The sequence below is a fragment of the Toxorhynchites rutilus genome, chromosome 2 (genome assembly GCF_029784135.1).
Source record: "Toxorhynchites rutilus septentrionalis strain SRP chromosome 2, ASM2978413v1, whole genome shotgun sequence".
NCBI classification, from domain to species: domain Eukaryota; kingdom Metazoa; phylum Arthropoda; class Insecta; order Diptera; family Culicidae; genus Toxorhynchites; species Toxorhynchites rutilus.
The window spans coordinates 131,531,249-131,553,515 of NC_073745.1; the positions used below are offsets into that span (position 1 = coordinate 131,531,249).

The 22,267-nt window shown below is 36.9% G+C and overlaps 1 protein-coding gene across 1 annotated transcript in view; it reads right to left on the reverse strand.

The window, feature by feature from the left end:
* The window catches only part of LOC129765246 (uncharacterized), a 124,589-nt gene that overhangs the window by 18,314 nt on the left and 84,008 nt on the right, over nt 1–22,267 (reverse strand). The window contains 1 exon segment of the mRNA XM_055765341.1: nt 19,485–19,674. Within this exon segment, the coding sequence (XP_055621316.1) occupies nt 19,485–19,674 (190 nt within the window).

The window sequence follows — 22,267 nt, forward strand, 5'->3', positions numbered from 1 at the left end:
AGGACTACGTCTGTACTCGGGTGTAAGCTCAAAGTTTCGAAAGCAAGAGCATTACGTTGGATGTGCTAGGTTTAGAGCATTAATATATTTTTGCCGACTAAACTAAGTGGTATGATAATCACTTTATTCGAAAGATAAAATGTGTATGAGCTATATGTGTGTTACTATTGTTTCAATAGCCCAAAGTTGCTTCAAAAACAGGTTATCACACAAATCTGTAGATAAACGAGTGCTCGCTCGGATAACCACTTATGATTGTGAAGTGACTGGAGAACGTTCTCGCTCGCTCGCCAAAGCACAATGCTTTCCCTCTCTCAATCATTGCTTGATGGAAGCAGGAGTACGAATGTTCACGAACGCCACAATCGATCGTTGATTCCAATTAGCGTTGAATTCGGAAATACGAATTGTTTGATAAGGGGGAGACAACATTATCACCATAAGCAGTAGTGCTAATATCGAATGTTCACGAATGCCGAAATCGATCGATGATTCCAATTGGTAGAGAGCAATGTGTTATTTGCGCTGGGTATTTCCGAGGAGGAAACGGTTCTTCCTATGAGCATCAATACTTCTTTTTCGGCTCAACGAAGTGGGGGGGGGGGGGTAATATTTTTTCGAATGATAAAACGTCAAAGAGTTATATGCTCGTTACATATTGACCCGAGAACTTGTTTCAATGGCTTAAAACTGCTCTGAAAATAGGCTATGGAAATCACACAAATCTGTATATAAAGGGGTGCCTTCTTGGTAATCGACTCTCAGGGACGAATTACATTCGGGTTAAAGTCCCTTAAAAAGAACAAAACAAAAAAGAGGACATTTGGGTACATTCGGGTGAAAGTCTCTTAAAAAGAACAGAACAAAAAAGAGACAGAAGTTATGATTGTGCAGTGGTTGGAGTACTTCATGAGCTGAAAAGTCCCGGGATTTTTCAACAGATGGCGCCACTAAAAATGAACAAGATTCATTTCGAAAGATTCATCTGTCATTAGCTTATGTGTGAAGTTTCATGACATTTCGTTTATTTATTCACAAATTACAGTTGTTTAAGTGGTTTAAGGTGTCACTACCTGAGCAATCGTATAGAAATTGGAAAAAAAAGGAATACCGTTCTTTGATCAAACATTGTTTTTTGATGGGAAAAAACTCCTGAACAATCAATTTCCCCATACATTTATTCTGTCCATTTGTGTGCTTTCCCGTACAGAGCTGTCAATAACGGACAACTTATGCAGCCGCTAGAATAGAAACAATGAAGGAGGATAACGGAAAGAGAATATTTGCGAAGTAAACTCCACCCTTGCATAGTAAGTAAGCTGTCGCTAGCGTAAAAGTATTGCATCTCCTCTGAGGAAAATGCTCAGAATCTTTCTGTGCCCGAAACAACAAAGGTCGCTTATTCTGCTCGTTTCGTGTTTTATGTTTTCCCTCGAGTTGTGAACGTTAGCGAATATTTCACTTGAATGCATCTGGTATTGCAATTAACACAACCATCCGAGCCACGACAAATCAGGTGAATAGTTTCAATAATTTTAGTTGCCATTTGTATTTGCTCTCGTGTGCATCGGCTCTTTTCTGATGTAACAAGCTCCTAACTTTGTAGACGGTTTTAACCGAGAGCCGTTAAACGATTTTTAACGATTTTTCGGATCATCCGCTCGCGGGAAATCGGGGTTCTACTGTATTTGTTGCTTTACAGCTACGTTCGCTAACGCTCGGACCTAACTAAAGGATCTTCTCCTGCGTTTCAATCTTACCGGGTAATCGCTGGAACACAGGTTTGCTTGGGAGACGTCGCCGCTTCCGACGACGGATCGGCGGTCGACTCGTATTAAGTCATCTCGGTAGCTTAGATTTACATTTCATTAAATTTGATCTCAGAATAATTTTCATGGCGAAAAATATATTCATAATAAAAACTGCACTACGGTGACATTAATACGTAAGCACCATTTTGTTTCGTATCAATTTTTCTCATATTTTCATGGCATTCATGCTTTATATTTTTGTCTTAAATTTACCTGCTTCATCTGCGAAAAAAAATATTCCAAAGCTCGTATTCATTTCCAAATAATCTTTAAAAGACTAATTGTACCTACACTAATTTCTAAAAATTAATCAACGAAGTCTCCCGCATCATTTTGAAATTCACTCATTATGATTTTTCATTTTACTGCGTATTTTAGTTGCTCTCTCATGGTGTGTTGATTTAATCTTATTTATTATCGAGAGATTCGACAAAACTCATAAACTGATTTCTCGGATTTTTTTCTTCCTTCATTCGAGTATTTGTTACACAACCTAATGTGTATCAATTTAAAACAGAAAGTTCTAAATTAGAATAATATTTCACACAATTTAAAATTCTCATTTCTGTTAGCTAGTAACGCTATCCCTCTTATATGTTCGAAAACCAGTTGATGAAAATAAGTAAATTGTTTGTTTTTTTATGTTTTAGAAGACAGCAACAGGCGATTCTGTTGTTTTGTACGAAACCTCTTGTGCACATAGGAAACTCCGAAACCTAATGTTATTCCTCCGCAAATATTTATAAATGGTGCGAAAAAAAATGGTTCAGTTCACAAACCAATAATTTCGATCCGTCATCAAAATGCAATTCTTCCTTATTTATATCGTCGTAAAATCCTTCACCCAATTCCTACGACAATCAGCAGAATGACGGAAATCGATGGAAAATGGCAAAAAAAGCTGTATCACACACGTAAGTGAACTATTTATAGAAATTGTTCGTGGATGCGGTCGTATCTCGGCCTTCCTTCTTGTCTAACACAGAGTGTCGTTATGGGAGCGAGTGCTAGTGGTAACTGAAACTGCTTAACTTTTAATGTATGGCTTTGCTTTGCTTGTTGTTATGTAGCTTTCCATTTGTTGCCTCTATTTTGCACCTAACCCACGTGGGATGAACCGAAAGAAATGGTGGAAGTTAAAGTACCTCAAAACTGGCCAGATTCGCCCCAGCACAATTATGTGGATAAATAATGATGCCATAACATTGTTTTCAGGGAAACAAAGCTTCAACCACACAAAGATGAAGTCAGAGTCTGGTTTACAAGGTTTTACCCACATGCGCTACTGCACGAAAGTAAGAGTTGGTATTCTCACGATGCACCTGGGCTCATCACCGCGTTCGGTATTTAACATAAAAATAACCAGAGTCCAGCACGTGACCATTGAAGGCCACTTGTGTAAAAAGCAGGCGGTAGGCTAATAATCGTAAATTCGAATTATAAATACTGCTGCTCGTGTTCTGTGCTTCGGCGTAAACATAAAAACAACAGGCGCGCATTCAGCTGCAAAACACCATTCTAATAGTTGGAGTTCTCGGATTTGCTAACAATAATACTAATCTCACTCTTTACCATCGCTTCATTTGTTGGAAAAGGAGGTTAGAAAATTAATTCGAAAGTAATTTCCAAAACAAGTCACGCTACACAACTATACGAACCTAATATCTTCTCAAAGCGCAATAAAATGGTTTCCCGCTGCTCTACACATGCCCTCCAAATCCGCTTCTTTCCTCTCCTCTCCCCCGAATAATCTACAACAATATAGGTATGTGTGTGCGCACACGAGGCCAAGTAGAGTAGAGTTGAGTTTGCCATATATTTACTATGCCTTTGCTTTGTGGTACGAAGTGACATAAACAAAAAAATAAAAACATCAACATTTGTGCGAATAACGTGCTGCACGTTACTTTATCGTATTTGCGCTTCTGCAGCTCGAGCCCAACAATTTGTGTCGAAAATTACATTGACATTGACCGACGCGTAGAGTGTGAATAAAGGATTACGGATAGACTACGGATATAGTCTGAACGCGAGGCATGGCTGGTTGAAGCACCAAGGATGAATTAAGTGCGCTACACATACAAGATCCCGTCACCGTAAAGTCAACTTAAACGAATGAAATATTATATTTCCCATGGAAATCATATGGTCGCGTTCAACCAGCAACGGCAACTTTGGCGTCGGCTAAATGAATCCAAGAGAATAGTTGATGGAACGGTGACGGAAAGTTGTATGTGTAGCGCACTTTAGTGATTTAACATTGTGGCTTGTATGAATAATAAAAGTTACTATGTTTACCATATTCAAGTCGAGCCCGCAGCTCGTGGAGTAACGAAAATAGTATAGTGTGGGTGGCAATAAACATCGAGAGTCTCACCAGGTTTATGCACATGAAACCGGCATTTTCTCATAAAAAAAATACACGTGTAATGTTCCTGAACGGCTTAAAAATGATTTTTTGGTCAAACCAGCCATTGAGACATTTTTGTGAGAATAGTAGTACTGCTCAGAATGTTTCCATAAGAATGTATTTTGCTATATACCATAAGGAAAGTTCTTCAATGTATAGGTTATCTTCACTGACAAAAAAAAAGTTTCATTTTGATGGTCCTGATGGTTTCAACGGGTACTGGCGTGATTTACGGAAGGAGGAAAAGTATTTTTAAACCAGGAATTTTGGTGGAGGCTCGTGCTTGGTTTTGGCGGGATTCTGTGCAACCGGAAAGTTCAAGATAGCTTTAACACCATTCAAGGATTACATACATGTTCTCTCTCCTACCGTTTTTGCGTGGATATCGTCACGAAAAATTCACATCATAGCAAAATAATGCTACTATTCATATCAGCAAGGAAACTTAGCAATGGATTAAGGACCAAAAACTCAATGTTTTGGACTGGCCGGCTCGCTCTCCAGACTTGAATCCTGTTGAAAATCTTAGGGGTCCTTGTATGCAGAATCTACACTTAGGGAAAACGGTACACCACGATTGAAGACCTCAAGGTCGCAATTTCGGAAACATGGAAAAGTATCGAAAAATCCGTTCAGCAAAATTGCAAGGTTGCCAATTATGAACATGTAAATCACCCTATCGTTTTGAATTTTTCATTGATAATACTTATGAATTTTGAAATGGTCTTATAGGAACTGGACAGCTGAAATTATCATATTTAAGCACAATAAATAGGAAAACAACTCTTTTGAACGAAATGGACGTTAAATATACTTTATTCTAGGCATTCTACAATTTATGAATGTATCTTGTTGAAATTCTAACTGTTTGTGTTGCAACTAAAATAGAATCAGGGTGGTCTTATAGAAGTTGGACAGAGTATATTATGCTTGTATATACTTTTGCAAAACTTACGGTGCGTTTAGACTAGTGATGTATTCATGTGAAAAATATGATAAAATTTATAAGAATTGCATCAACCGTTCACAAAAGCGCGAATGTATATAATTAATATATTCATGAATTTCTTCTTGCAATTTGAAGTTTTGATAAATGTACGACCAGTATACATATAAAGGGCTCAGAAGAAAAGAGGTGTAAGTGACTTGATCGATTATCGCTTCATCAACTTTTTCTTATGTTAATAACTCTACTGCCGATTTAAGTTTACTATAGAAACCGATGAATGAGGTTCTTACCTATCATTCGAATTGTCAAATATAGCAAGTAGTGTGTTCGCAGCTAAGTTATGACTAAAAAAAGAGTCGATGAAAATAAAATCAAACAGGTCACTTACACCCCTTTCCTTTCGAGCCCCTCATATACACATACAGTGGAATCCGTTTATAATGACATCGAAGAGAGGTCATAATAAGCGGAAGTCATACAAAGCGTTTTGTGAAATAAACTCGTTTTTTATGTAAATATGTACTTATGCATGTGAAGAAGTAATTATATCCGATTTTTTTTCGGATATAATTACTTCTTGAAATATGAAATATTTATATGAAAACCAAACTTTGTTGTGTAATTGCTTAATAATAGGCGGTTGGTTAATATAAGCGGAGTCATAACAAAAGGATTCTACTGTATTTATATTGAATTGTGAATCATTGTGCCACTTGACTAAACAGTAAATTGATTTCCACTCTCAGCAATTATTTCTGCTCACTCTTATAGGTCATGGTAACAAATTGACCATTGATGTCAGAAGCAAATTAATAGAAACATTTTGTATTTAAAAATGATCGATATTTACAGCTGTTGACAGCAAACACCTTCAAATGCCTATGAGTATGAATGAGTGCTTCACTCTTTTTTGGTGGATTTATTCACCAAAAGTAGAACTGTGGCAAAATTTTGTGATTTCTCACCAATGAGAAATTTACCAGCGTTTACATATGCTGAATTTATTGTATTCATAGTAGTTATATATACCTCGAATAAGTATATTGATATATAAGGGTGTCGACTCAAAACCCCAAAAAAATTCCCTGATTCTCCAGCAATTTAAAAAAAATTCCAGATGTAGATAAGTAATCAAATTTTTACCCAGTTCTGTAGTTGTAGTTATTAAAACATTTGATTAGGTAAAACAATGACATCTATGAACGTTTGTCAATATCGTTAAACAATTATTAAGAAGTACTTTAAAAAGAGACTGGATTTATTGATACAATTAAAGGTTAGCTTGGAGGATCCTTAAACAGTAACACAAAACGAGTCATTTGCATTCTGATTTGGATCAATTTTACGGAACTGTTACAATTGTCCAGCTTCCTCCTGTGCATTTTCCAAAAACAAGTCGTTTCATCTCGAGAAATTTTGTTTCTGTTATTCGTAGTTGTTTCATTCACTTTGATTCATTTGACGCAAAACCTTCTTTCTTCCGGCTTCCTTGGATGAGTATCAAATAGTTTTCCAAAAAAAATTGAAATCAATGACGGATCAAGAGAGGTTAGGGCCTTCGTCTCAGGATACATAAAAGCTTCCGAGGCTTTAAAACCAGTGCTATTAACATTATTTCGCGCCCAACACGAAATTGCATAATTTGTTCGTCGTGAAATGTTGGCCAGTTTTTTGAACACATCCATTACTAGATGCACCGTGAAATTTTTTGCAGCTCGCGTGAAATAGCCAATTCTCGTCAGTGCCGTCTTCCGATAAGAGAAGAAGTTCTTTGAAAGCTGAAGGTTGGTCTGATACTTGAAAAGTCCTAAGAACATTGACTTCATGTAACCAGTTATCACCTCCTTCTCTTTTTCATCCCACAATCTGACAATCAGATTTATCTCCAGCCTCTTCGTAGTCTTGTTCAAAGACTCGTCGAAACCAACGACAACGCATAACTATCAAAGAAGTCGAAGAAGGAAAAAGGAAGTGAATTGGTTGAAGTGGTTGAAATTGAACTGCAGGTACTGATTGCATAAGTAAGTTATCAACATAACCTGGAGGTGGCCGGTTCAAGCTCTTGTTGTAAATACGGAACAGTACGCGTATCCGGGTAGAGTCGATTTGCTTCAACCACGATTAAAACTCCGGATATTGCAGCCAAATACCATGGAGAGTGGTTCTGCCTGCCATTTCATACTAAGTACTGGGTACTTTCGTATTAGCGTCACCGGAGCCGAAATACAATAGATAGCAATTACTTAACCGGGTAAACGCAAACGTCTCCTATGTTTCAAACTAACCGGGCAATCGATGGAACACAGATTCGTTTGCGAAAGGCCGCCGCTTCCGACGGCGGGTCGGCGGCCGACTCGGAGATACTGCATATATCTCACATATATAAGAACGCACAGGCGCAAATTAACGAAATACCCTCAGTTTCTATATGTTTGCATGACTCCACCCATAAATACAAATAGAATAATCATTTTTCTTCAACTTAGTGTATGAACTAATTTAAATAGTACGCATTTATTTCAATAAAAAATAAATTTGTTATCTCTCAACTTCCGGGGCAAAAGGAGCCATTATTACCGGGGTAAAAATGCCATAGTTGTAACCACGAATTCGATCTGTCAAACGCAAATAGTGTAATCGTGGTTGTGTTTGTTGTGGTCATGGTTTGTAAATATGAACGGATTTCGTTCCGAAACCAGTGGCAGATGGATACTATAGTTTTTACCGTACATTCTGTAAATCATGGAGACGAGCTGCGGAGGAATATAGTTAGTAGAACATTGGTCAAATATGTGTAGAAGTTAGGCCGTTTTAAAACTGTGTTTTCTAAACAGGAAGAGTAACTCGTGAGTTACATCCTTAATATGCAGAAGTTATTTTATGGGCTGACACCACACGACATCCCGAATCTAGGGTATAAAATCGCAGAGTGAAATGATTTAGATCACTCTTTCGACAAAACAACCAAATTAGCCGGATAAGATTGGCTTGCCGGTTTTCGTGAACACCACCAGAACTTGAGTTTGAGCTTTTTTAAGGATTTTTTTTAGCTTTTTTCATCAAAAATTATATTTTTATAAGATCGGCACTCTTGCCCCGTACTGGAAAAATGGAAAAAAGCCAAAAACATCATTTTTGTAAATTAAACATTTTCATAGTGAACATAACTTTTGAACAATTTGATACATAGCTACACCTAAAAAGGAGTATAAATGAACAAACCAGCAAAACAATTGGAAAAAAATATAACAAAAGAGCATTCAAAAACGCGTATTAGCTTAGGGTGGCACTCTTGCCCCGGCTTCCCCTATCTACCAAATACCAGCAAAAACAGCGCGATTATGAAGACGCCGTCCACTTGGCGCTGCGGACTAACCCCACCTACATGCAAAAGCAAACAACATACTGAAAAACCTACAGAGAGTCAAGCTAGTAAAGTGCTATTTTTTTGTATCATTGAATTTCTAATCACTGCAATAATTGAAATTCTAAACGACGGAATTGAGTTTTTCCAGATTGGTGGTAAATTCACTGATATTCCCTGATTTTCCCTGACATTGTTTGAAATCCCTGATATTCCCTGATTTTCATGGTTTTTTACAGGTAGTCGACACCCTGTATATTCTCACCTGTCAACATCTATTTTCACATCCCTAATGTAAACGTCTCATTAGACTGGATTAGTCGAACCACACTCGTGGCGATTAGACTGTGCCAGAACGTACAACATCGAACCTCACTCGTCGTCTATCTATGTGAAATGGATACATGCTTCAGGCTCATCACACGCCTGCTACGATCGTAAGTAATCATTCATAGATCATTCAGCAGAGTATCGAAACGACTCACTGTGCTCGTGTTTGGGCTTTGTTGTTGGAAATTAAATCGTACGGGTTGAATGTTTCGAGCTGTCCAAGCTGTTTCATGGAATATTTAGATCGCAAGATTGCATTCATCGCGATGCGATTTTGTTTACAACTTCAAATTCAATGTGGAATTCGACGAATCATATATCATGCGTCGGTTTTAATGCCGCCTGATGGAGAACACTTGTGCATCACAAGCCAACATTGTTGTTTGTTTTTATGCATTGCCAAATGTAGATTCAAATGGTTAGTATCAAAAGCGGTAATAACCATTTGCGGACGCGCGTCGGCATAAAGCCGCTCAATTCTCGCGCTTCTTTTATCCTAAACGACAAGATATGCATGGGTATACTAAGAAATCAAGGATAATGATTCAACTATCCTCAGCTGCTCCTGAAAAAAACACGCAAACAAATCAGTCTTTCCACTAAAGAGCTATTTGTAAAATTTCAATGCATTCTAGAATAATATCCAAAGAAATAAAAAGCGAATTGATTTTTATAATATTTTTTTCGGGAGAGAGCTTGAGTGAATTTAGGAGCGAGCTCGGACTTATTGGTGACTTTTGTCACCTGTAAAAAAGCAGAACTTAATACCGTTTGAGATTAAGTTACGTCCAAAGCTTTTTACGGGTCTTTTCAGGGCCATCATTTGGAACAATCTATAGATTCAAAATCAAAAACATATGTTCCAATAATTACAGTCCTACGTAAAGCTTCAGCACAGGCCCTCCTACTCTTTCCTTCCCTCCTGCTCTCTACTATAAAAACGTGTCCAACATTAAGAACATTTTTTTTGAAAAGCAAATAACTGAAAAAACGTGTTTGATCCGCAAAATTGTTAAAACATTAATGAGCTACATAAAAAACGAAGCTTATTACAGTGTGCAATTGCAATTAGGGGGAATGGGGGTAAGACAGAAATGTTAAGAAGAACATCAATTGTATCTTTAGAAACTCATGTTTACCAAAACATGAATGCCGTTTCTTAAATTTCAATATGCTGTTTTTCGAAATAATCGGTCAAATATTTTGCAAAAAAGTTGTTTTCAATTGAAAATTAAATCAATGTTTCGAAATAGAAAGCGTTACGCTAGAGACCGAGATTTTGAGCGTAAATAGCTCCCAAACAACTGAACGAAATGGTATGATAAACACTTCATTCGAAAGATAAAATGTCTACGCGTTATAAACTTGTTACTTTTCGATCCTAAAAAAATGTTTCAATAGTCTTAAAATTGCTTTCAAAACAGGATATTAAAATCACCAATCGGTATATAAGCGAGCGCCGCTCGGAAATCCACTCAGTTATAATTGAACAGCGATTGGAGCATGTTGTCGCTGTTGTGGTGAAGCTAACTTCGTTCATCATGAAAGCGCTGATGAATAGTGTCACCAATAACCTGTTTGTGCACCTTAGGCCAGAAGGGAATCCATCAGGATGAGAGTGATGCCACTGAAAAGGCGACCAAGAAAGTACCAGCATCGAATATTGGTTCCACTTGAGGCATCGGAGCAGCCGCCACACACACATATACACGCGCGCAACTCTTTTCGTTTGGTGGTTATCGAGCATCGAGAAGAATCCGGAAAAATGTCATCGTTGCTGAAAATAATCTGCCAGTTCCCCTTGGAATTGAAAAATACATTCAAGCGAATGAGAGCATTTGGTTTTGTGATTTTACAATCAAGTGCAATTAACAGGTGGTTATCGAGTTAGCATTAACCACTGGTGGACTTCGAGAAGAATCGAGAAGAATCCGGAAAGATGTCATCGTTGCTGAAAAATAATCTGCCAATTCCACTTGAAATTGAAAATTACATTCAAGCGAAACAGTTTATTTTAATGTTTTCTATTCATATAATACTGCGATCAAATGCATTTCGTTTGTGATTTTTCAATCATGTGCAATTAACAGGAAAACTTCTGAAGATTATTATTCCCCATCAGTAGAATATTTTCGTATCCAATATTGGATGCATAAAACCTTGTGCCTCCAACGTAACATTCTCGTTTTCGAAGTCCCCCAAATATTCATTTATTCATCCATTCAGAATGGATTCAGATTCAATTTCAAACAAATGATCACTAAATCAACGATAGTCCTACGTCAACTTTGCGGTTATACCACAGATATAACCCACTTCATGTTTTTTGTTTTTCAATTTTCTAGTCATTGTAGTATTTACCGTGCTGGAAAACAAACCTATAAAAAAAACAAAATTAGACTCAATTTCTTCAAAACAGCTGTATCCATTGTTAATTTTCAGTAGGTTACGCTTCAGCAGGAGTCGGTTTTTTTTCGCTCAATGAACACCGCCTCGAGACGGGTTATGGTTTTTACCGAAAAACTGTAATTTTTTGTTACTAAAACAACAAAACTTGATGTCGAACGTAAAATACTAATCAAAATAAACCGAACAATTTTTCCACCAATGAAATGTTCAAAAAGAGTGTTTGTTTTTCGTGCGCGACCGAAATCGAAATTTTGTTTTTCCTCTTTTATGTGTTTGAATGATAGATGCAAGTTTGTTGTAGGCGAGCTAATGTGGGTGAACATTGAAAATACTGTCTGAATATTTAAAAAAAATCCGTGAAGCCCGTCTAAAGGCGGGGTTAGGTTGTAGAGGGTTAAGCTTATATTTTGCTTTGGGTATATAATCTTGCAAACCAACATTACGCAGCAAGTTCCGAATGGAAATCGGAGAAACTATTTTTATTGGCATCCATAAGTTTTGCCTCCATTCCGAATAAAACCTAGAGTGCCAATTTTTGACAACAAAATTCGAGATGACAGTAGATCTCAACGTTTCAGGCAATTTTAAGACATTTGGCATCAACTTTTTTTTTTAAATTTCCGATTTCCTTTACTCCTCTATATCACTATCACTATCTATCTATTTTTTTCGATTTTCAAAAAACTCAAGCTTTGACCGCTTTGCGCCACCTTCCCTTAAGTCCGATTAAGTGGAATTTTGCATAGGGTCTTTTTTCGATGTGGTGAACATTTTGTATGGGATAACTTTTTGAAATTTCGATTTCTTCCTATTGGCACCCTACTGTACAAACACTGAAGGAATTAATATATTCTACAACCAGTCTTTTTCATTCCTTCTTTGAATGAATTGTGCACAACATGCGAACTGCCGCTACCTACATTCGTGAGCTCGTAGTTTTGGCTGCCTAGGATTTTACTTTCCAATTATCATGGGGTCTGTCCATGATGAGTTGACCCGCTTTCTTCAATAAATTTGGTTCAAAACATTTCTTCAATCCGTCGATCAAGTCCTGTGCTAGCGTTGAGCTAAGAAAAGCTGAGCCAATGTACCTGGATTCCACCGTGCCCTTTGTTTCATTCCAGTAACGGACGCTAACATCCATCTGTTGCTTTTGAGAAAACTTATTTAACGTTTCGTCGAATCCGATAACAATATCCTTGCAATTTTCGAATAAACGATGGGTGCCAATCAAAAAGTATGGCGCAATATCGTATGTGATCAGATAGCTCATTTCAGTTCTGCTGAGTTGCATCTTTGGTGCTATTTCACTGTCCGGAAACATATGCGGAAAGAGCTTAGCACTAGAGCTTCCGATATGGGTAGAAGTGTGTGATGACACAGTTTCCAGTACCCATATTAGCTATGCCTATGAAAAAACAAACATGCGTCGACTAGAGACTCCGACTCTAGCGGAACTCAAGCGTTGACGATAGATCAGTTGATTCTCTGATTGATGATCAATGTTTATAAAACATAGAGGTGCATTACATTTAAATAATAATTAAAAGTATCAAGTCATCTGATTGTTCCTGGTTTTGAATGAAAATTCCAGGTTATTTCCTGGTGAAAAAAAGTGAAAAAAAAATCCTGGCTATTTCCTGGTTTTCCTCGTTGAGTTGCCACCCTGGAATCAACTTTATTGAGAGAAAACAAATGTAGCTCTGTGTACAGTGTGTCTTTTTTTATTGAGATCGTGTTGGTTTGAAAATATTAGGTGATTTGCTTGGGGTCCAAATTGCCTCCACTTACCCTATATGCCATTATTAAGTAAATTAGGCCGGGGCGTATCAGTTGTGGTATAGATTAAACTATCGTTTCATCGTCCAATGCACGTTTGCTCCGCGTCGACCATCGATTTCCACTCGATGGGAAAAAATTGCACTCGATTTCATTCATTAGAGGAACAACAGTGCACTTAAATTACATGCACAAAGTGCACGTTCCCTTTTCTCTCGATAAATCTGTTTATATAAATTATTCTATTCAACTATATGATTGGGATAACCATCGTATTCTTGTGAGCTGTTCATTTGTACTATCAGTGTCAATTAAGCATTCCTCTGCTTCTTTCTTGGCGTTGTTTTCCTTCCTTACCGTTGCTTGCCTGCCATATATTTGTTGAACACGTCATTAATACAGCATAGCTCTCTGTTGATCATTCACTTGATTATGCTGCTTAGGGGCGAGCGGCGGACACAAGCGAGAAGCAAGTAAGCAAAGCGAATGGTGTACAAAAAAAACCATCGACTTGTCACACAGTCACCGTCTGGATTTTAGCCTGTATGTATGTGTGCCTGGAGCAACCGAAGGCAGCACTTTACGGCGTTCTCTGGCGGTGGAATCAGCGTGAACACAGCGAGAAACAGAAATAAACATACTCTATGGTTATTTACTATGCTACAAAGCTTCCATGGAAATGAACCAACGGCTGTGGGAGTAGTACCCTACACCAACACGAGCGCACAGCGCTGGAAACTTGTCTCGGTATTTCTATCTCGAGCTCGAGGATGATAACTGGAGAGTCAAAACATTATGGAATATGATTATATCGATGCCATCAACAACACGTACGTAAATATCGTGCAGTGAAATTGCACCGGCTGGATCGTGGTTTGTAATGAATCGACTGAGTATGTGTTTTTGCTTTCATTTCATAGCGCGATCATCAATCATGACAGCGGAAATACGAATGCAGTTCTTTTTGCATACGTTGATTAGAGAAAACATAATAAATATTTTAATAAAATAAATCTAAGATTTTTTACATGAGGTATCAAAATCTCGGGAACCGTTATTTACAGGGACAATATAATTTTCAGAATCAGCATGAAACTCTCACAAACGAAGAATAAGAGTGTTCCAGAGATGCTGATATTCTATGTAGAAAAATCTCTTTCTAAAAAAAAAAATATAGAAAAAGTAGGATCTCTTGGTTCTTGGAACCACAAAAAATGTAATTTCAAACAATCGTCATTTGCTTTCCTGCACATGCCATGAAATATTCTTTTCTGCAAATTCCATTGAACATTCTAAACCTTTTGTCTGCACATAAAAGAAATCGTACTAGATGAATTTTAAAAGCGTGAATCTACTAAAGTTGCAATGGTGCAAAAGTTACAAATCCCCAAAATGGGCTTGCTTGCAAAACAGGCAACTTTTCAGAGCACCCTAATTGAGAATGACGCGTCATTGAGAATACAAAAATGAACAAAATCGAAGGAAATTGAATTGCGAAACTACGAATATTGAAAATGCCCAAATATTTTTACGTAAGTACAATAATGAGAAATTCAAAATGTATCTCTTAAAAAAAGTGCATTTTACATGTTGTGAAATTAAACTGCCATATACGGAAGTAAATCATAGCTCAGAAACGGTTGGTCCGATTTATTTGGTGTCTTCCGCAATGTTTTAGGTTATTATTGGGTTTATATGTGATCATCCGGGGAAAAAGGGGGCTTAGGGTAAAAACCAAGTCTCCGAGAAAAACGCGCTAAAAGTTTACACTACGAAAACATTTGTTTTCAATGCTTCGTTTTGGATGAAATCTCTTCTGTGGTATGTTGTCACACTATTGAACTAATTTGAGCTCAAAATACGTTTCAATCTTGCTTGTTTTTGTTACTTTGGGTGAATGTATCGACATTTCCATGGTATATTATTCGGTTGTTCGAAAACGAAACATTTCTTATCACTTTGCGGTTTTCGTGTTACTCGTGTTTTTGATTTTGACATCGCAAATACGTCGTAATTTTGTTCCAAATAATTGTTAACGATGTGCAAAGTGATGGATTCCTATGCGTCATTGAAAGAATTGCAAAGTAAATTCGACGAGTATGAAGCAATGTATTTTGCTTCGTATGAGAAAAAACTTGACGATTATATTTCTCCACCCGGTGATAATTGTTTACTTTTGCAGGAGGACTTCGATAACTATCTATCAAACCAACGTTATGTTTTGTTACTTTTTTTAAGGTGAAGGTGGAAGCTAGCCACAAATGGCTGCCACAATGGCGCTCATTTCTTTCATCTCCCTTCAATACCCCTCACCCGAAAATCAATAATTTTACGAAAGAAATCAATAATTTTGTGTGAAGAAAATGATCGTTTGCACACACTTCCTACCAAGTAATGTTAACCAAAATCTGGTCGATTACTCACCAAATATTTAGTTTTCATCTGCCGTCGCAATGTATAGTGGTAAACGTCGTAAATCTCGAGCTAGTGCTCTGAAAGTAAACTTTTCATTTTTAAATTTTCCGCAATGGTTTTGTTTGTATTGGTGGAAACATCTTTATTTTTTCGACACTTATGCCAGACAACATCATTGAAACAGATATAAAAACCACTCAATAAAATGTTATTCCTGAGTCATGGCGTTTCATGTCATGAAAATCAATAAAATGAAATTGTGTTGATATTAATACAATTATTATTTTTACGTTTATTGTGATTAAAATTAAAAATTAAAATTCATTTTTCTCAAAAACGTATTTTTTTTGAATTCCTAAATATATATGTATATATGAATAACCCTTACAATTTCCAACAAGTCGTCCATACATCGGAAGATGGGCACTTTTACAGGGAAAAAGTTTCTCGAACAACAACTTTTTCATGTTTTCTTTCAAAAAAAAAAGTACAACTTATTCTAATTTTGTTTAAAGTCAAGATAGCGATATAGTGTATTCGACAAAGTTTTAAAATATAAACTTTTGACATCAACAAGACAAGACAATAAGACATCAACTTTCTATCTTTTATAGTTTTTGGAATATAAATCATTTTTGTATGAAGACTCCTGAAAAAAAAATGTTTTGCTCATATTATTTTTGTGTGTAAATTCTCACGTTTGACATGTTCTTGACATGTTTCTAAATAAAGAAAAAGTTGTTGTTCGAAAAACTATTTCCATGTAAATGTACCCATCGTCCGATGTATGAAAATATTGGAAATTTTAAGGGCTATTTATAACTATTTCTTTCAGAATTATGAAAGCATATGTTTTCGAGAAAAATGAATTTTGATTTTCAAAATATTTTTTTTCAATGAATTTTGTTGATAATTTTTAATGAAACCAAAATGAATTCCTACATTCTATTCTTTGACTAAAATTTTGTAGGTCTGATTTTTTTTTAAATTTAGAGTTTTTTCAACTTTTTTTTCGAAAAATCTTAAATTAAAAACTACAGGTAAACTTCGATATAACGTACATTTCACTTTCAAAATTGTACGTTGTATCGAATTGTACGTTATATCGAAGCATAATAAAGTACTCACAAACGTAGTCTATATTACATTATTGTGTTGCTGTTTTAGTAAAGTTAATAAATAACTTCAATCAGAAGACAAAGCCAGCCTTTCTCATGAAGTTTCCCTTCGTACTGTTGATTAAAGCTAGATTCATTTAGAATCCGGAATCACAAAACCAGCTGTATTTCGGAATTGATTGAAGGTACAAAACTTGTTTTAGCATCACAATAAAGATAATTCATTGTTCTATCAGAAAAAAATATTGAAAAAAAATTTCCTTTCCACTTTGGAAATGTGTAAGTTATATCGAGGTAAAATGTACGTTATATCGAGTGATTTTATATCGAGGGTACGTTATAACGAGGGTACGTTATATCGAAGTTTCCCTGTATAACATCTACAAAAAGATGGTCGGAGAATGAAATGTAGAAAATTACTTAGGTTTTCATTAAACATTATCAACGAATTTTTTGGAAAAAAATTTCATTGAAAAAAATATTTGAAAATTAAAACTCATTTTTCTCGAAAACATATGCTTTTAAAATTCTGAAAAAATAGATAAAAAAAAGCCCTTAGAATTTCCAACAAGTTTTCCATACATCGGACGATGATGCCATTTATATGAAAAAAAATTTTCGAACAAGTTTTTAATTTTTTTCTTTGAAAAAATACTATTAATGTTTAATCCGTAACATTTTTATGTATAAATTATCGCAATTTACATGCTCTGCTAACTTTTCTCTATTTGTAAACATGTCAAGAACATGTCAAACGTGAGAATTTACACACAAAAATGATACGAGCAAAACATTATTTTTTTCAGGAGTCTTAATACAAAAATGATATATATTCCAAGATATAAAGTTGACGTCTTTGACAAAAGTTCACATTTTAATTTTAATAATTTTTTAAAACTTTGTCGAATACACTATATGGCTATCTTGACAAAATTAGGATTAGTTGTATTTTTTCCAAGAAAATATAAAAAAAGTTTTTGTAAAAAAGCTTTTGCCCTGTAAAAGTGTCCATCTTCCGATGTATGGACGACTTGTTAGAAATTGTAGCGGCTATCCAAATATATATTTTTGGGAATTTCAAAAAAATACGTTTTTGAGAAAAATGAATTTTAATTTTCAAAATAACTTTTCCGTCAGCGAAATTTTTTTGGTAATTTTTTGTGAAAATTTAAAAAATTCCTACATTTCATCCTTCGACAAGAATTTTGTAGGTATCATAGTTTTTAAGGTATATTTTTTTTGTTAAAAAATTAAGAAAAAAATGGGTTTGTTCCAAAAAGTAGTCTAATTGTTTTTCGAATATTTAAAGTATGCAAAGTTGCTTAAATGACCCATGTCTTTACACCCACAACGTTTCAGTAGTATCTGAGATGGTGCTGCCAACGGTCAGTCGAATTGGCATGAAATTCGTCATTTGTATCTCATATTTCGTATACATGTGTTTAACCACCAGACGAAAGTAGGCGACAAATGAGCAAACTGAATGACTGAAAAATCAGTCTGAATAAGCTGGCAGTATACGACTTCAAAATGAGGGGTGACGCCTTTACAAAAACTGGCTCATCAAACCAATTAAGGTGAAAGAATGTGTGCACTTAGCGATACCTAGCATTCTTCGCAAAGCAGAAATGTCTGATGGTTGTCTGCCTTGCAATATAGCTTGAGAGCGTAATGCAGCGGATTTTATCCTCCATGTCCGAAAAGAGCGTGACACTCACAAGAACTGGTTTGAAACTGGAAAATAACTGCGCGATGGTCGAACATATCTTCGAGTAACAAATAAAACTAACAGAGAATCGATATCCGACCACACAGAGACTAATAAAGCATACACAACAGTCGAGCAAAATTGACAGGAATAGAAGAATGGAAATGGGAGTAAATCGTTATTTATCATTTCGTGTTTAGATTGCTCTATGTAATATGTTTGAAACATTCTAATTATATGATATTGGCCTCGCTGATATTTTCGTTCAATTCAGCAGACAGTTCATTCTCATTAGACAGACATTTTAACGGCATCAACATGGATGGCGCCATGGAAATTTTTAACTAATAATTGACGAAAAAAGGGAACAGAATGAGTTAAAGTGAGCACATTATGATTGCATTTCCGAAGATAGCCCCTTCTCCTTTCCGTCACATATACTACATAACCCAACATATTCAGAATTGGTTATTCACAAAGCTCTCCCTATATATTTTCTTCTTGAATGCGTCTTCTTGCCCTGCGCATTGCTTTCGTGTTATTTTCGCTATTCCTGCTAACCCGATATGCATCGGATGGTAACGAGGGGCGGTGATGATAGGTTGGAAGGGAAACGGGAGCATGAACATAAGATAGAATGAAAGTTAAAGCTGCACAAAGGCCAGAGGAAGCAACGGTGACGGAGAGATCTGTCATGGCCAAACAGAAAAGCTAGAGGAATGGTTGTATCGAAAGCAGTAATTCAATGTGGGTACTCAATAATTTTTACTTTGTATAGTGTCGAGTTACACTTAACACGCGTACAACTCGCTGATTCTTCATTCGTTTCAAACTTTCTAAACGATAAAAAAATGATGAACGGCGTATTTAATTATATCATGCACTAATCATTGTGCTGTATTATTGAACGCTTAATATCAAATCCATGATGCAAACAAAGTAATGGTACCAATTTTGATGATCGAAAGTTTTGATTTAGAGAGTTGGAGAAAATAAATAAAAACCAGGTTACATCCAACACTCCAGAATAACCTAATATTCCTGAACCGTACATGTTTGAACAAAAATGTACGACTAGAGGTGTGACCTGAGATTTTGCGATTCAGAATCAGGTGGATATAAAAGTTTCACATAAAAAGTCCATTAAATATAGAACAAACATCCGACAGCCCTATAGAAGTTTGTACTTACCTCGCCATGACAATTTCGTCCCAACGGGGTGTTCTCAGGCAGGAAGTATAATCGCAGTGCGATCAACAGACACTGCTCGTTGCGGTCTTTCCAAACCATTCGCAGTTCAGCGAGGCACGCAATTGGTGAGTCGGACCAGGGCCGCACCGGGAAGCAGTCTCCTAAGGCCAGCACCATCGGCCGGAGGTTCCTGTAAATGGATTAATAGGAATCAGTTTTTCTTTCAAAACCCAAGTTCTTGGAAGCTAAACTAAGCTTATGATAGTTTTAGAATTTTAGCAGAATTTTACTCAGGGTTTCGGCCGTATCATATTATCTATTTTCAGAAGACTTGTGGATTTAGTGAAGCAACTCATTGTAACATGAAATAATGTGATAGATATTCAATTATAATAGAATTCCTCTCCAGTACTTTGTAATTCTTTCGGTAGGCTGATGCAGGAATGCAGGAATCGGTTTTTAAAAAACTCAAATCCTCGGAATCCGTTGGATCGGATGGAATTCTAGCATTGATTCTTGGAAAGTGATATGAGATTGTTGTCTTCAAAACGATATTCATTAGGATTTTCCTTGTCGAGGGTACCTTTTCCTCATTTTGGAAGAGAGTAAATATTTCCCTGGTTCACAAAACAAGACGACAAAAGAAACGTTAATTGCTATCAAGGATTCTCTGTCCTGAACGCTGTTTCCAAACTTTTTCAAACTCGTGCTTGTAGGATCGATATTCTCCCACTGCAAGCATTACATTTCAATCGATCAACAGGGATTATTCCAAAAGGTACTACCAAAACGAATCTTCACTCTTTTAGGACGTCAAATTGTTACGCCGATTTAGATGATTGATTTATCATTTTGAAGCTAATGAGTTGGTCTGCTTTGAATAAATATCACACTTGCGTAAAATTTGGACTCTAAAGGGTGTGTCACATCAAATTGCATCACGGAAAAAACGCTGTAGAAATTTAATTTTTAGGAATTATATCTTCAGCTTTCGCTTATAATCAGATAAGAGTGTATAGATCACGTTGGCCATGCTTCACTGTCAATTTTTCGTAAATTTGGAAAAATGTCGAACGAAAAAGAGCGTCGTGAATTAATCCTGTGCACTCATTTCGAAAATCCGGAGTTGTCACATCGGGACATCGGTAAATGCTGGGAATCGTCCAATCCACGGTCAGCAGAGTACTAAAACGATACTTCGAGAACCTAACCATCGACCGGAAGGTGAAGAACGGCAAAAATGGATGCTCCGTCAGTGAAAAAGATCACAAGCGCGTAGTTAAGCAGTTTAGACGTGATCCGAGAAGTTCGGTCCGGGATGTCGCCAATAAGCTGAATTTGTCAAGTTCATTCGTCCAGCGGATCAAGCAGCGGGAGGGCCTGCGTACATACAAGGTTCAGAAGGCTCCTAACCGCGACGAAAGGCAAAACATGGTGGGGAAGACGCGAGCCCGGAAGCTGTACACCGAAATGCTGACGAAGCCGCATTGCCTGGTAATGGACGACGAAACCTACGTCAAAGCGGATTTTCGTCAGCTGCCGAGCCTGTTGTTCTTCTCCGCAGAGGACAAATTCAGCGTTCCGGAGGAAATTCTCAAGCAGAAACTATCCAAGTTTGCCAAAAAGTACATGATGTGGCAAGCGATCTGCTCTTGCGGAAAGCGAAGCGCCCCCTTCGTGATGACCGGCACGGTAAGCGGGCAGGTTTACCTTAAGGAGTGCCTACAGTAGCGCTTACTACCACTATTGAAGCAGCACGAGGGCCCGACCATCTTCTGGCCGGATCTCGCTTCGTACCACTATTCAAAGGACGTGTTGGAGTGGTACGAAGCCAACGGGGTCACCTTCGTGCCAAAGGAAATGAACCCGCCCAACGCGCTGGAGCTTCGCTCAATAGAGAAATATTGGGCGATTATGAAGCAGGCCCTCCGGAAGAACCCAAAAGTTGTCAAATCGGAGGCGGACTTCAAGAGAAAATGGATTTCTGTTAAAAAAAAACTACAACCTGACGTTATACAGAACCTTATGGACGGGGTAAAGAGGAAGGTGCGAGCATACGGGCTTGGGCTCGAAGTATGAATAAAAAGAAAATGCCAAAAGTTGTTTAATAGTTTTTATTTTACTGTCTTTTTTGAAAAGGATCGGTCTACTGGGCGAATTTCTACAGCGTTTTTTCCGTGATGCAATTTGATGTGACACACCCTTTAGATGTCTTAAGGCAAACCTCACAAACTTTCGCTGAACGGCCTCCACACGTAAAATGCCATTCTGATAGTACGGTGTTCAAACAACAGATGCATATTCGAGAATCGAGCGGACTAGAGCACAATATATAGCTTTCAAGCAATATATATCCATAAAGCATTTTGTTGAATGTTGTTGACGTTATTGAAGCGTAATCGAGTGGACTTTTTTCGACGAATTGTGACAATGGATGAAACGTGAATCCATTACCACACTCCTGAGTCCAATAGGTAGTCTGCAGAGTGACTGACAAGAATCTTTCGAAGACTTAGATGACTACAGAAAAGGACTCGAAATGTTAGAAACTCGCTATACCAATATATTGCCCTCGAAGGAAACTATGTTGAGGAATAAATACAGTTTTGTCCAAAAAACGACTGTTTTCATTAAAAATCTCGGGTTTTTCAGTCCATGTAGTGAAGCCGAGTGACGAGCCAGCCAATAAAACTGAAAGTCATTATAATAAAGATTGTAAAATTCTGGGCGATTATGAAGGGCAAGCTCCGGAAAACAGGGTAGGTCTTCAAAAAGGACCAGGA